The following is a 15,907-nucleotide window of genomic DNA, read 5'->3' on the forward strand; positions in this document are numbered from 1 at the left end:
AAGAAAGTTTTTAAGAAAAAGAACCACTTCTCTAAGAAAGGCACCATTCATTTCAATTTAATGTTTATACGCCCAAACACAACACAAGTTAACTTTCTAATTCAATGGAATTTTTTACATGTTAGTACAAAATTCCTGAAAATTGCTATTTGGACTTTTGAATTGTTGATATTGGGTCACTCATACTTACTGTCCCACATACAGAGTTCCAATAACAGCATGTTTGTCTAGATGGTTTATAGGCCCAAAATTACCTGTTAAAAAACTGGTTCAACACTTAAATGAGGTGTGAGTGAGTTTCATTTAACCTTGCTAAAGGAGTAACATATGTTAGTTGGTAAATGAGAACTTAGTAGGTGAAAGTGAGAACGTGTATTCGATCTTCTCCAATATCATCTTTGGAAGGAGTTTAAAGTCTTAATCCTAGATCTGCTCCGAATTAAACTAGTCACGCAGCGATGAACCAGTTGAAATATTAAAAAAATAAAAGCAACATACGTGCATTAACTTTCGCTAACGTTATCCTCATATATTGTTATGTAAGCCATTGAATAAGGTCTGATTGTAAATTTTTTGATGTGGATGCTTTTATGTCATGTCATATGAAAACTCTTAACGATTAATTCACACATCAATGATCAATAACTAAAGTTATAATTTTTACTTCCTCGTTCTACGAATTTTTTCATAAAATTTTGAAGGTTTAAATAAAGGGAAAAAGAAGAATAATGTTGTAGGAAAGTTGGTAGATAATGTTATAGAGATAGGGATTGTGGGACCCGCCATTGTTTTCAAAAAACAAAACAAGATGTGGGTCCCACAATTCCTATCTCTATAACATAACCTAACAATTTTCCTACAACATTATACTTTTATTCTCCTTAAATAAATGATTGAGATGTTCCACATAACATGGTCATATTAAAAAATGACATTAGAAGATTAATTCCCAAATGTTTTTCAAATTGTTTAAATAGCAATTATGCATGTTACATCAATCAGGTCATTTTTTAAAGTGATGCAAACTCACTTGAAAACGCCATTTTCGGACTGAAAATCCAAACCTAACCAGCATATGCCATTTTGCTCTGGTAGAAAACTCGGAAATTTGTTACCCAAAATATGACAAAGAAATGAAGACGTTAACCAATACTGTACAAAAAATAGCAAAACAAAACTTAATAAAATATCATACGTTGTCTTGGAATGGAGTGAAAAGAATTATTTAACATTGTGGAAGAATAATTTTTTTTTCTATTCATTTTTTTTTGTCTTATTATATATTTTTTATTTTATTTATATTTCATGAGTTCATATGGCTGCTGGCTCAGGTGACATTAATGTATTATGGTGAAAAGCTTCAACTTCAAGCCACTACTGTATAATTTTTTTTAGACTTAAATGACAGTAGGCATAAATCTCCACACAATCACTCACATAAAAATAAATACATACAGAAAGAACAAAGGATGAAATGTAGCCAAATTAGAATCAGTGATAATTCTTCTTTAATTAATACGTAATGAAAAATAAGTGTGTTTTAAATTACAATTCATCCTTAAAGCTATGAGAAAATACAATTAACATTGGCTTGAGCTTTCCACATAAAACTGCACAAAACTTTTCCCATCTTTTTTTCAAATCCTAACCTTACTATTCTTCTCTTTATATGAATATGGAACTCTGGTTAGAAGGTATATCTTTGACACCCCACCCCACAGAACAGAGAGAAGGGAATTTTACCTAAAGAACACAGTTGTATCAGTGGGATGACAATTAGAGCTTCCAGAAGATCTTGGTTGCAACTAGAATTTTTTCTCTGCCGTGTGATTCAGGTTCTTTATTGTATATGGTAGGCTTCCACCTCACTGCGCGAGCAATGCCAGCTACTTTGTCAATTACTTCAGGGGCATCCCTCACCACAAGAGTTCCCTCTGGCCGCAACATTCGATCTATTTCCACCATCAAATCAACAAGATTACATCTGCAATGAAGTCGTGAAAAGATCCGGAGTGAGCGTAAGAAGAGGAGCCTTGACATAATGGTTAGTGTTCCACCATGTGGACCAGAGGTTACAGTTTCGATTCATGTATTATAGCAGTAGCAGGTTGCCCTTTAATTGTTTATGCATGAAAGGATACTTGATGATAAGATTAAAGAAAGGTATACAAATGTTGAATCAACAAAAGACCTCTCAAATCAATAGGTCAACAGCTGAGGAAGCCAGAAGCTTTGACATTAGATTAGCAGTTTAACATAAAAAATACCTGCTTTTACCAGAAGCTGGATCTTTTATAAGTGATTCAATGCTAGCCACATGGATCAGATCATAACTACGAGGGTATGTTGAAAAAGGTTCACACCTGGGAACATATAACCATACAGCTTAGATCGAAGAAAATTCATCCATTACGAATTTAAATACATTTTCAAATAGATTACATAAACTTTTTTGACTGAAGATCAGAAGCAGGATTCACATTAAATTCAAAAAAAGTTCGAGAGCTTAAGTACATTAGTTTTCCTTTATAATGATACCTAGAAGATTCTCACTCCTTTTCCAGAGAAAGCTCCCTAAAATACAACTAAAAGTTTTATTGAAAAAAGTTTATTATTGCCTAATTGAGCAGAGTTGAATATCAAATGAGAACTTGATTAGATCGAGACATTCTGAGACAAGCATATCTACACACACAAACAAAAAAGATACAATAGAGTAGTAGTTGCCAATAAGCCACAAGCATCATGAACAAGTCAAAACTAGAGTGCAGGAAGCAACTCGTAAGCAACATGATACAGCAGCCAGTTGAATTGGTGTTTTGGCCCAAGACAAATATCATTGCAGTACACAATTTTCCCCCACAATATATCCTATTTTAAAATCATGTCATCAATGAAAAATAGGAAGGTTTCTTTGCCAAGTATTAAGATATATGCCAAAAGTTTAGAATTCTTAACAATCCTGGATAATTCCTTTAAGAGAAAATGCATGAAACTTTCAGCAAAAACTCACCAATCATGATAGACTCCAATAAGGCCTCTGTCAAAGATCACATCAAGAGTGGGAGGCTTTCGAGCTGGAACTACATTCATTACCCACACAGGATCAGATTTTAAGGCTGCTGCAAAACCCCCAAACAATGCATTCATGTCCATGACGTTGCGTACAGCTGGAGTGCCCAACTTTATGTTTAGAGAATTCTTATAGTGTGCAACCCTCCTTAACCAACGCTTAGTGTCCGCCTCATACACATCAACACCATTTTTCAGGAGTGTGGACCTTGGAGGTGCAGCAGTTAGCCTGTCTGGCCACTTGGGAATCATCCCAATAGCATATTCTCCTTTGACAGAAGATGTCCCACTGATACATTTCTTCAATTTGAAGTACCTGCAAAATAACCAAATTAATTTTGTAGTTTGAAGTAAAAAGAGATCTGTTAACAATGATAGCATTCACTCATGTGCTATATGTCTATATCGACACTGGACAAGACACAGAGAAGAAAGGATAATAAAAGGAAGAAAACTCGAACTAGCAATAATCTCCAGGAAATTACCAAGCTTGACTTGGGACATCTAAATCATCACATAAGTCGAGACCAAATTCATTTTGGTTGGGAAGACACGCATCCTCTGCAGGCTTCTTCCAGATCACAGTGTTACCATCTACAGCAATCAGTTCATAACACAAAGCTCTTGCCACAGCCTGGAGATCGGACCATTCTTTATCTTGTTTAGGCCACTGAACAGGGGGACCAGAGATGACTAAATATCCACCAGGGCGAAGTAATCTATCCACTTCAATGAAATAAGTTGCATCTGCAAGGCAGATTTTCTGCATTAGGGAAGTGATAAGTACGTAGAAGACTGGAAGATATGCATACGTGAGCTGCAACGAAGAACTTACTGTAGGCTGTAAAAGGGATCAAACACCGAGAACAATGAACTAAGTCAAATCCAAATGCAGGGAATGGGAGTCTACGAGTACCAAGCATAGCAACAAAAGCTGGTATTCCTCTTTCCAAGGCAAATTGTATCTGTGATTTATGTGAATCTCTTGGAGCAAATGACATTGTTAAAATATTTTGAGATAGTAAATATCCTCCAAAACTAGCAACCTGTAAAAAAAGAAAAGTACTTGCATGTTAAATAAAATCTTTTTAAGTTCTCAAAGGGAAACAGCAAAACAGCTCTTACCCCACATCCCATGTCAAGAGCAGTCCTCAGAACACCTCCATTTATTGGAATGTATTGACCGAGTTTTTCAATATATTGCTCTGCTCCATCTGGAAACATTGTACCCCCACCAGGGAATATAAAGTGTTGACCTTCTAGTTTCATCCATCCCTGGTGACCTTTCCTGTCAGCAATCTTGTTGTGTGGCATGTTGTTGTACCATATCTGCACAGAATATATTAATGCTTTAAGATAGATGGATGGATCAATGAGTGACAAATATCAGCAACATTCTAAACTATGGTATGATATGTTGTTGATGACCCTCATTAAATGTAAAAAAGAAAAAGTGGAAAATACAGAAAGAAAAAATCTTATGTACATTACCTGCTCCAATCCATCCTCTAAAAAAACTTTTCACATTACAGAGAATAATTATAATGGAAAGCATCTATTTCATAAAGCGAAGAGGGAAACCTCAATTAAGCAAAGGTCCATATAAACAAATACATAAAACATCTTTTTCCCAGAGCTCTATCAGGCACAATGAATTTACTCAAGAACAAAGATTTTTCAGATCTCTTATTTAACAAAGGTACTTAACAGAAGAGATTCCACCACACAAAGGGAATTGATTAATTTAACCCCGTCTCTTTTCTGTCTTCCTTTTTCTTATTCTTCCATGCCTCTATCACCTCTTCCTCACTTTCATCACACTGCAAACAGAATTCTAATTTGGCTGATAGCCTCACCTCAAGATTAATAAAGTCAAAACAACAACCAAAAAACCTCTCCTCAGACATTTCAATTCCTATTATGAAGGGAATCTTTTCTGTCCTAGGGTATTCTTGAAACAATGTGGCCTTAGTTGCTCCAAAACTTGCAGCCAGAAAACATGAATATAGCATTCTGTTAGATCAAGAAGAATTCTAAACTAGAGGCACCCATCAAGTCATCTTCCTTCCAAAAAAGACATATTGACGTTGCATTAAGAAGTGATCCTGGTGTGTGACAACATAAATATGAACAACCCAACAGCATAATTATTTTCCTATTTTAATCACAAAGACATATCAACTACTTAAGCATCATACTGGCAACAAGGTCCAGGATCCAGAAGCAGCTCGAAATGCAGTGTCCTTCTCAAGACTCAAACTCCAAAACACTTGCAAGGTTCCAAATAAGAGCTCTATCCAGTCCTAAACTAAAAATCTACAAAAAAAAAAAAAAAAAAAAAAAAAAAAAAAAAAAAAAAAAAAAAAAAAAAAACTCCTTAGCCCTTAGCTCCAAGATAAGCTGATTCACCAAACACCACAACTCCTACAGCATTACACATAACAAGGTTCCATCACCCACATCTAAAAACACCACAATTAACTTAACCAGTGATCTCGGGTTTAAGTCTTATGGAAATGCGTTAAAATTTGATAGGAATAACTTTAGTGCCTATGTGGACTCACCCTGCTCAAATCGAACCAGTCTAGTATTGGATGAACCAATGGATAATATTTATCTAAAAAAACACCACAATTACCAAAAAAAAAAAAAAAAACATTTACTGACTTTCCATTATTTTCTCAGCACACAAACAAAACAATGAACTAACACCACACCTTGTGCAAGCTCTCAGGCCACTGCACCGGAATCTTGTACCCATTAGGCGGCGGAATCAAGCAGAGGGGAGTGTTCTCCGGCGGCGGGCAATGCCTCTCCCTGTAGTAGTTCATCTCTCTACTGAGCTGGCTATTCAGCCTCGGATCCTCGCATGGCATGTGGTCCACTTCATCGGCGGGGCAAGCTTCGATGGTCCGACCCGGCTGTTGACCCGTCTCGATCACCGCCACAAGGCCGTGGCGCTGCCGCGGGTCTGCGCCGGAGAGAAGGAGGGTCTGGCGGCCGGAGGCGGCGAGGGAGTCGCCGAGAGGTGTGTAAACGAGGACGAAGAAGAGGAAGACCAAGAAGAACAACATTGCTGAGACAAGGTCCAGGACCCGCCATTGACGTGGGTTGTGATGGTGGTTGCTGTTGCGCTTGGAAGGTGGCGAATTGGAGTGACCCATTTGGGAAGAAGGTGGATCTGATCAAACCACCATCTGGGTCTTGTGTTTCAGTGCAGTTAGAGAATAAAAATCAGTGCTTTTTGTAGGAATCAAAAGTGATTGCTTGGTGGGGTGTTTCTCAGCTCTTTTTTGTTGTAGAGTTAGAGAAAAGATGTAACTAAGCGTGTTTGTGGTTTTGGTAAATGTTGTTGTGATGTTTTTTTGGGTGTGAGATTTTGTGGAAGTTGCAGGATCTGATTTGCTCAGCTCATATGTATTTTGGAATATAATTTTTTCTTTGGTTAATGGCATTGCAGATTTGTTGATTAGCACACGCATGAATAGAATATTATAAGCCACTGGCTGTTCTGATCTAGTAGTGAGATTGTAACAAACAAATATCTAGAGATTATTAAGAACCCCAGTTTAAATTATTATAATAGGATTTGCGGATGCTTTATTTGTATTAAGGTTCAAAATAATATTATTTTGGGACATAAATCAATGTATTTTTATAATTTTAATTTATTTTAAAGTTATAATAATTTGTATTATTATAATTTTTTAATTTTTTAACTCAAAATCATGTCGTTTTGAGAGTGAATGTAGATAACTTATTTACAATCACTGTATAAATCTTTTTTTATTATAGAGTAAACACTTTTTTTAGTCCCTGACAATTTTTACGAAGTCCTTTTCAGTCCCTCGCAATAAAAAAGGATCAAATTGGTCCCTGAAATTACAAAAAAGGCCATGTTAGTCCTTATGTCAACTCTCAAATATGTAGAGTGACCCTTTTCTTGTACTTTCAGGGACCAATTTGGTCCTTTTTTATTGCCAAGGACTGAAAAGGACTTCATAGAAATTGCCAGGGACTGAAAAGGGTGTTCACTCTTTATTATAATAATGGAAAAAGATCAAATAATAAGTTTAGGGAATAAATTATGGGAGAAGTATTTCTCCGGCACTGGAGATAAAGTTATTTGCAGTGAGCTAAAAATGATATTATTTTTGGAGTATAAAATTAAAAAATTAAAATAATAAAGACTAATATAACCATACAATATATTAGATTTACAAAAATACCTTAATTTTTATCTCAAAACGACGTCGTTTTTGACTTACCGGAGATAATTAATCTCCATTGACCGGAGAAATCCTTTACCCATAAATTATTGAGAAAAGTGTTTATCTTTTTAGATAATACAACTTATATCATTTCACTCTCACAAATTTTTTTGTCCATTCTCTCTCACTTTATCTATCTCTTTCTCTCACTTAATATGACACAACTTTATATCTTTAAAATGACACATACTTTTTCCTAAATTATTTTATCTATTTTTTTATGTCTATTTTGCCTAACAATTTTTCAATACCAATCAGAATTTTAAAAGGAGAGAGAAATAGTATATATTAGTTGAGATTTTGATGTAAAATGTTGGAAAATGATTGACAAAATAAGTATGAAAAAAGATAGGTAGAATAATATCTCCCTAAGTTTAATATGATGTATTAATATTTATCCAACCTACATCTAACGTTTTAAAATAGTAATTATATAAATAAGATTAAGGATAAAATTTCTTTTTATATAGTGATATAAGTTGATCCTCTGCCGTATAATACTTCATCTTATAGTTAATTGTTTTTAATGACGTAATATATTGATGGTGCTAAAAAAAGTTAAACTTATTACGTAGTTATCAGAGTAAGGTAAGATTTCCACATTATTAACACCAACTAAAAAATTGTTGGAATAGAGACTACTCACTATTAGAACAATTAAATAATTACTTTAGAGAAATTTGAATAATGGATTCACCTAAGAATAAGAGTAAAGTATCTACTAAAAAAATAAAATAAGAATAAGCTTGGCAAATGTCGTCGAATTTATCGTAGACAAAGTAAGAATCCAGTGGCTCGAGCTCCATGGTGTAATTAAATAGCCAATCATACAGAGACACCTTACCCAATTTACTGAAGTGTAATTTTTTAAATTTGTAATTGAATTAAATTAATGAGATCATAAATCTTGAAATCAATATTTGATATAATTATATTACCTAAAACTCAATACTAGAGTTTGTTGGTTCATTTCTTAATAAAACAAAAGCCATTATTTATCATAAAAAAAGATATGGTCAGTAAATAAGAATAACGTTTTGCCGTGTCATGAATAAAAGGGAGGAATCAAGTAAAACTTCGTGACATTTTTAGCTATGAATCTTTACGTGAGGAATTGATAAGAACATTTCTTATGGATATAAATATACCCTTAATTTTTTTTTCCATGGTCATGACTCATGACTACTGTGACATTAGTGAAGCTTTCAAAAATGTAACATGGCTCGATATTGCTGCATCGTGGTGTTGACAAAGATTATTTATGTGTGTTTATCACGGTGTTTAGGGCTTTTTGTTGGTACAATGTAGTGAACTCCTGAGTCCTGTTTCATACTTAGCAATTTCCGCGAGTGAGTTCATATAAACATTGGCTTGTGAGACTGGTGGTGAATATTCTTTGCCTGCGGAGCAAGAAAAGTAAAGAATTTGTTGTTTGCAGAATTGCTATCAACTAATTGCCCTATATTTTTTCAGGATAATTTCAAGTGTTTGAGTTATCTTGTTTTCAGTAAAAACATTAAGAAATTATTGTTTCTGTATGTAAACATTTGTAATTTTGTTCTCTCTTATATATATCATGATACTGGGACGTTTATCAGTTATTGTTGAACAAATCTAAAATCTTAATTAACTAAGAATTTAATAGAAAGTAACTTTTTTAGTTCTCAAGGGAATTTTTTTTTTAAAAGAAAAAACTCCGTGGTTTTCAACCATTTGTGCTGGAATTTTTTTACCTATTATAAATCAGTATAAAAGGCAGTTGAGGTAGTGTCTTTCTATTGGCCGGTCGTACCTAGCAGTGGACTAATCAGATAACGAATTTAAATGTGGTCTGAGAAGAGAAAAAATTGAGTGGGGTGAGAAAAAGAGAGAAAAGATTAAAAAGAGAGAAGAGAGAAGAGAATAAATAAATAAAATTAATACAAGTGTCAATTTTTAAATGAAAAGACCACGATAATCTTGAAGGACATTAGAAATTTCCCTAGTTGAGACTTAGTTGGAAGTTCATCCATGTTATTCTGTCATTGGCTAAGAATGGGGGTGGCCAATTAGCATGTACGTGCATCCTGTGTGTTTCTTATTAGTCAAGGATGTTTTTGGGCTAGATTCCGTGGTGGCTTTTTGCCTTAGCCATGTAGGATTTTAATAATCTTTGGGCCTATGATATAGTTTTAGATCACTTTCAAAATCGAACAACTTATTTTACTTCTCTTCTTTAGAGTTAATCATCTATCATCTTCTTCTTTTATTCTCGTACTGAATATAGGTTACAATTAATTACACGATCCACTCACGCATGAGATTTTCGTGTTCAAATTGATGGATTTGGATTTTTAATAGTCATATAATCATGTTATTTAATCATAATCATTCATTAATGATGAGATAAGATAGAGAAAAATATATAATTTTAAATGGGTGATTGTGATCAAATAACATGATCACGTAATCACTTTTCCACATGAGAAGATCCAAATCCCAAATTGACACACATTCACATTTCTATCGTGTTCGTATTAATAAAAAATAATATAAAAAAATTCAATATCGTGTTCTATGTGAACCCGCAAATACGATAGTAATTCACATTTTTGTGGTAAATTATGTTTTACATATAGATTTGAGATTTGTTAGCATATCTATATATATCTCTAATAAAACTTAAAGTACTTTAAAACATCTTAAAAGATTTTTAAAATATATAGCTTTTAATTGAGAAACATTTTTAGTATTTATTTCCGAATTTTATACATTCGAATAAAATTGAGAATCTTAAAACATTAATAAACTTAAATTTGTACTAACACACCAATAGTATTTAATTACTAATATAAAATAAAAGCCATTTTGATACCGAATTTAGAACATACATTCATTTCTCTCTAAACCCTGTAGTTTAAACTTCTATCTAATAGCATAGCAGTAAATAGAAAAATAACAATAGGAAATGAATATCTTGGAACAAATTAATTTAATGTTTTCAATGTACTTTTCAACTATAAGAGTATATACAAGAAATAAGATATTCTTACTACCAAATGTTTGTACTACCAATCTATTACTAATCTAATATAATTATGTACTCCCAAGAGTACATCAAAAGCTTTTTTTTTTTCTCTCTTCAAATTTTTTTCAAAGATTGTCAGCTGAAAAATGAAATCCAACAGCTCAAAAATAATAGGAGATTGATAGCAAGAACATTTGGTATTAAGGATATCCTACCTCAAATAACAATAGAAAATGAATATCTTGGAACAAATTAATTTAGTATTTTCATTCTTTCAAATTTTCTTTTTTTAATGTTTTCAACTATGAAAGAGTATATACAAAAGGCAGCCGTATATGTTGTTAAATGTTGCATAAATGTACGTTTGCAACCTTTACCCACCACAAGGCAAGGCAATATTCAAATAACTTCGGCGTAACATAAGGTGACCAATGCCTATGAATATACAAAATAGCAACCGTGGTCCCGTTATCATCAATGCATAATCACAGTTTTCTAATTAATGACCTAAGATTGTACTCGTGCTTGATAAGATTTGATCTCAGCAACATGGACCTAACATCCCCATCAAATTCCCTTCCAGTTTCTAGAGCCCTTTGAAAGGTGGCATTCCTTTGATCCGCATGTCGTGCATACAAAATTTTGTTGTGTGAATCAATTCGAGCCTGCAAGGATACAATTAGATACATAAGCAATGCATAAAAGATGAGTTGTTTAAACCCCCGGAAATTTTTTAGAGGGTAAAATGAAAAATAGTTCCTCTAAAGTGAATTTGGCTGTAAAGTGTACAAGTAAAAGTATATCCACTACTGAGTTTTAGTGGCTTATAATCACCATTAACTTCAAATTAGATCAAAACATTCTTACTTGTGAGCTTTACAGACAGACTCATTCTAGATAAGCCTTATCCAGGTAAAATAAGCATTTGCTACTTTAAATTCACCAAAAGGTATTTCCCTACTGTCAAAAAATTAGTCGAATGAAATACAAAAATTGTAGATTGTTGCCATTATAAATTAAACCTGGTTGCGCAACAGAAAATTGAGGAAAACAATACATGGTAGCTTCAACCACACCTGTATCTGATTATCAGTAATCAAAGCCTCAAGTTCCTTTTCAAGTCCAGTAACAGTTGTCTTGAATGCATTAGCCATCATATGTAAATCAACAGACACAAACGGGTGTGTATACTGGATAAGGGCTTTGTGACGGATTAGATCATAAAGTGTCTCAACATGGTCGTGCAAATGTATGTCAAGCAATAAGTTTTCTTTAAGTTTCCCTAGGTACTCCAGACACGATGCATAATGGCTGCAAAGAGGAAGATATCAATATTTACAAAGAGAAACATGGAAGGAAGGAAAGTAAAACACATAAAACAAAAAAATCTAGTAACATGCTCGCCAAAAGTAGTCAAATAGGGTAAATATTAAAAGTGCAACCACTTTTCACCAACACAACATAGAAAATACTGTTTTGAAAAGTTGTTAGTTTGCAGGGAGTAATTTACCTTGTTAACAATAAAAGATTCCCGTAATACACATACAACATTCATCAATTTATTACATCTAAGCACAATCATGATTCACAAGAAATATCCAACCCCAGACACCATTCTCAAATAATAGCATTCACCATGTCCTCCAACACTACCTCTTAAAAACAAGAATAAAAGATTCCGGCAATAGCCATAGAACATCCATCAATTTATGACATTAATAATCAACCATAAGAAATAGCCAACCCCAGACATCAATGTCAAGTCTGTGAGCTCTTAACACTCCACAATATTAACAAGAACAAAGGATTTCTGTATTCATCAAGTTAATATAGGGCCACTTGTTTGTTCTTAATTAAAGGAAAAAGCACTTTTTTAATAAAAACACGTTTAAAAAATTTATAATAATTACACAAGTCTTTCTTTTAAAAAAGGCAAAAACATCAAAAAATAAAGTTGTTAAGTGCTTTTCTCATAAGCAAAAAATAGAAGCTATATCATAAAAGCACTTTTTTAAATAGCATAAACAAACAGCTCCTACGTCAATAATCGTTTTAAGAAATAGCCAACCCCAGATACCAATGATAACTAACAGCATTCTCCGTGCATACATTCCAATCCATTTCTTTTTAAACCTAGGTCATTTACATACATATGCAGCCCCAATTCCACCAAATTGGGAGTCTTCATAAATCTGTTTTTAATTCAGTTAGGCAAGAAAAAGAAAATGGGATGAGTAATGATCACTCTGCAGAGAAACAATAAAGAGCGCCAACTTGCCTTGAATAAAAATCATTTATCAGTTCCCTTACTTCAGGTACTAACTCTAAGAAATTCCGAAAGTGGGTATTGTCTATAACTTTGCTCTGCAAACATAAAAATAAAAACAGGAAGAGAACATAGTCAATATCTTACAATGTTCATTTAGAAGCATATAATCATTAGAGTACATACCTTTAACTCTGTCCGATCAAATGTAGCAAGGGCACAAAGTCCCCCATAGGTTGCAACATCTTGAGGCGCAATTACTTCATTGTAGTGACTCCCTAGTTCTGGGCCCGTTTCTAAAAACTGCATCAGATAATGAAGACAGTGTAACCAAAAGTTATGAACAATAAGGTTAACAGGTTATCATCAAACAATGATACATGAATATTGAATCCTCAAACTATTACCGAGGGATTTCATATCTCATGCAATTATCATAAGAGTGCTCATGTTGATTCCAAGCAGAAGTAAAGTGAAAAATATAGATTCTGGGAGAATTCAACCATGGTAAAAGTTGACAGGGCCAATATTCTTTCTTTTTTGGTGTATTATAATGATATAATCCCTATCAATATTGGCATAAGTCATAATAAATGACAAATGTGCTTTCTCTTCAAGTTGGTAATTAAGACAAAAACCACCAACACACATGTCAGATCAAACTCCAAAACGAACTGCTAAAAAGCTTTAAAGCTGGTCTCTGACTCTCTGTCACTCATTATCCATTACATTATCTCCATGAATGCATTTTTCTTGAGCAACTCCTTTGAAGAAAAGAAAAAAGACTTTAGATATCGCCTCCATCCATAAAATAATTACTACCATAGACCAAAATACTTATGCCAGAACAAAGGACAAAACCAACACCATGAGATTTCATCAATGAAAGCTGTTAAAGATTGGTATCATTGATTGATAAATTCATAACAAGCTCATGCTTGAACCAAGAAAAATGCCTCGCCATAACTATTAATCAAGGACAGATTTTTCCTCAAGCACCATAAGATTCTCATTATTGCAATCCCCCTTCATAATTGATCTAGCCTCCTAGCTAAAATTATACCATCAACTTTCAACAAAAGAAAAGCTCTCGTAGCAAATGCAAAGCAGCAAGCACAATCCAATATGAATATCACAATGATCAGGAACAAACCTTTCGGGCAGCAAGCTTGTACTTTTTGGCCACTAGATTGGACAACCCAGCAGCACAACGGAGCTTTGCAACTGTTATCTGGTCAAGAGCCTCCGGTGTCTGTTCTGCCTTGCCAACATAGCTTGTAACATGAGGAAACTGACCCATTTCGATGCTGACAAGAATTGCATTCATACACATATGAATAATGTGCTTTGATGTAGTGCAATAATCCCGAGTACGAGCAAAACTCTTAAAAGCATCCCCCAACTGACCATGAGCATAATAAAAGTCCCCAAAATCATTGTATCCCATTCTTATGCTTTCTTTAATCAAATTTGTCTGCAAAATTGAAAACAAATTTGAAGGAATACATAGACAAAATCAGCAAAAGTGATTTAATTAAGGTCATACTATTATCATATACAATACAATACACAGTTTCTAAACTACCCATCTAGTTTCTTTACCATGCCAGAAAAATATTTTTTTAAAAATAAAAAATAAAAAATAATGTAAAAAAAGTTGCTATATGTATCTCTAGCACACTCAAATCAAACCCTCCAAAATCAGAAGCAACCAAATCCAAAATAAATAATAAAAATTAATTTAAAAAAAGAAAAATTGAAACCGTTGATTATAGAAGAATTAATACCCTATAGGCATTGAGTTCATTATCGAGCTTCTCCTTCTTGAGCTCGGCCCTTCGATCAACGGCGTCGCACCAAGCGCCGTCGACGGCGTAATCGGGGCCCAAACGGCAGTCGATCTTGTGAGCGACTTCTCTTAAGAGCTGCGTGTCCTCTCCCTTCTTGATCTCGTCGTAAGCCATGCGAAGCGCCTCCAGCTGCACGGCCGAGTTGTCGCCGCAGTGATCGGCGATGAAGAGGAGGCGCGCGATCTTGGTGCGACCGGCGTAGAGGCTCGCGTAGGCCTCGATGTCGAACTGGTCACCGCTGATAATCGGACGGTGGCTCCGCTTCTCTCCGTCGTCGCCGTTGGCGTAGATTTCGTCGATCATGACACCGGAAGAATCGTCGTCGGCGTCCATGTGCGGGAAGAACCCTAACGGAGAAAATCCGAATTGGGGTTAGGGTTTTTGTCTTCTTTCAATGGTGAGCGTGCGTGTGTTCTTTGTAGTGAGAGTGTCAGACTTCGATGAAATGCATGTCATTGTTATCCCAACGGTTGAACTTATTTGAGTTTCTATTCTAACACACATACCAAACATTTTAGTATTTAGGGGAAGGATATACTTATAAATTATTACGTGTATTTAATTTTTCACTTGTTTTGTAAGCATTTCAAATAGCTAACCCATAATAATTGAATTAATAATAATAATAATAATAAATATACACGCAGATCATACACGTTACACTCTCAATTTCGATTATTGGTCGTATTTATATTTAAAGATTTTGTTTTATTAGATATTTAAATCGTTACATATAAATAAATTAGGATTTTTTTTCCTCACGGTTACATGAGCTAACATCTCTTATACCGTAGACATAATAAGTAATGAGATCCACGCTTGTTGAAAAAAAAAACAAGAGTAAATTTTTTTTTTTCTTCTCAACAAAAAATACAGAACTCATTTTAATTTCTTAGGAAAAAAAATACCAATGTTAGTTCTTTTTTAGGTATTAAAAATGATCTTATCTGAATTTCAGAAGAACCACAATTTCAAAGAACTAAAATTTTAAACAATTCCCAATTCAACCTTTTTTTTCCTCAAGGATAAAAAGGGTATTTATTAAAAAAATAAAAAAGAGAACAACACCAATTTTGATGTCTCAAATCTCTAACAACATATAAAAAATGATTTTTCATTAAATCAATGATCAAGATTTGATATAAAACTTCTTATTCTTACCTTGCTGTAAGAATAATGCTACCCTAAAAAAATTTAAATCGTTAGGTTTATATAATATTGAAAATGAATTAACAAAGAATGAAAAATCATCAGAAGTTGAAAAATATCAACTCAATTTTGATTAGAGTTGAATTGACATATGAGTTTAATAGGTTTGAAAGTATAATGAATATTGAGTCAAACTTGAAAAGGGCTTTTGATATTAACGAGTCTTTATTTAGCGGAATGAAGGTTATATATACTTTGTTTTTTAATTGCACTTGTAGAACTATATTTATCA

General features: G+C 33.7%; 2 protein-coding genes across 2 annotated transcripts; both read right to left on the reverse strand.

The window, feature by feature from the left end:
• Positions 1-1,528: 1,528 nt before the first annotated feature.
• LOC133303389 (probable pectin methyltransferase QUA3) lies at positions 1,529-6,486 on the reverse strand. The gene is made up of 7 exons (XM_061503302.1): positions 5,790-6,486; positions 4,198-4,401; positions 3,908-4,118; positions 3,558-3,819; positions 3,014-3,388; positions 2,268-2,363; positions 1,529-1,984 (listed from the first exon to the last, which is right to left on the reverse strand). Exons 1-7 carry the CDS (start codon positions 6,234-6,236, stop codon positions 1,777-1,779), a joined length of 1,803 nt encoding a protein of 600 aa, XP_061359286.1. The 5' UTR covers positions 6,237-6,486; the 3' UTR covers positions 1,529-1,776.
• Positions 6,487-10,640: 4,154 nt separating this feature from the next.
• LOC133303325 (COP9 signalosome complex subunit 1-like) lies at positions 10,641-14,952 on the reverse strand. Its single transcript, XM_061503218.1, has 6 exons — positions 14,404-14,952; positions 13,770-14,090; positions 12,803-12,919; positions 12,629-12,714; positions 11,427-11,661; positions 10,641-11,015 (listed from the first exon to the last, which is right to left on the reverse strand). Exons 1-6 carry the CDS (start codon positions 14,797-14,799, stop codon positions 10,836-10,838), a joined length of 1,335 nt encoding a protein of 444 aa, XP_061359202.1. The 5' UTR covers positions 14,800-14,952; the 3' UTR covers positions 10,641-10,835.
• Between the last annotated feature and the right edge of the window lie 955 nt (positions 14,953-15,907).

Source organism: Gastrolobium bilobum, unplaced genomic scaffold (assembly GCF_033153095.1).
Source record: "Gastrolobium bilobum isolate Gb01-03AN ecotype WA unplaced genomic scaffold, APGP_CSIRO_Gbil_v1 utg18394, whole genome shotgun sequence".
Classification (NCBI taxonomy): Eukaryota; Viridiplantae; Streptophyta; class Magnoliopsida; order Fabales; family Fabaceae; genus Gastrolobium; species Gastrolobium bilobum.

Bases quoted from the DNA above. Each gene is read 5' to 3' on its own strand.
- LOC133303389 (XM_061503302.1), bottom strand. From the start codon at position 6,236: ATGGGTCACTCCAATTCGCCACCTTCCAAGCGCAACAGCAACCACCAT. The intron at 4,402-5,789 runs GTGTGGTGTTAG...TATTCTGTGCAG, and splicing joins GGCCTGAGAGCTTGCACAAG to ATATGGTACAACAACATGCC. The intron at 4,119-4,197 runs GTAAGAGCTGTT...CTTTTTTTACAG, and splicing joins CTCTTGACATGGGATGTGGG to GTTGCTAGTTTTGGAGGATA.
- LOC133303325 (XM_061503218.1), bottom strand. From the start codon at position 14,799: ATGGACGCCGACGACGATTCTTCCGGTGTCATGATCGACGAAATCTAC. The intron at 14,091-14,403 runs GTATTAATTCTT...TCAATTTTGCAG, and splicing joins ATGAACTCAATGCCTATAGG to ACAAATTTGATTAAAGAAAG. The intron at 11,016-11,426 runs GTGTGGTTGAAG...GTATCCTTGCAG, and splicing joins TTACTGATAATCAGATACAG to GCTCGAATTGATTCACACAA.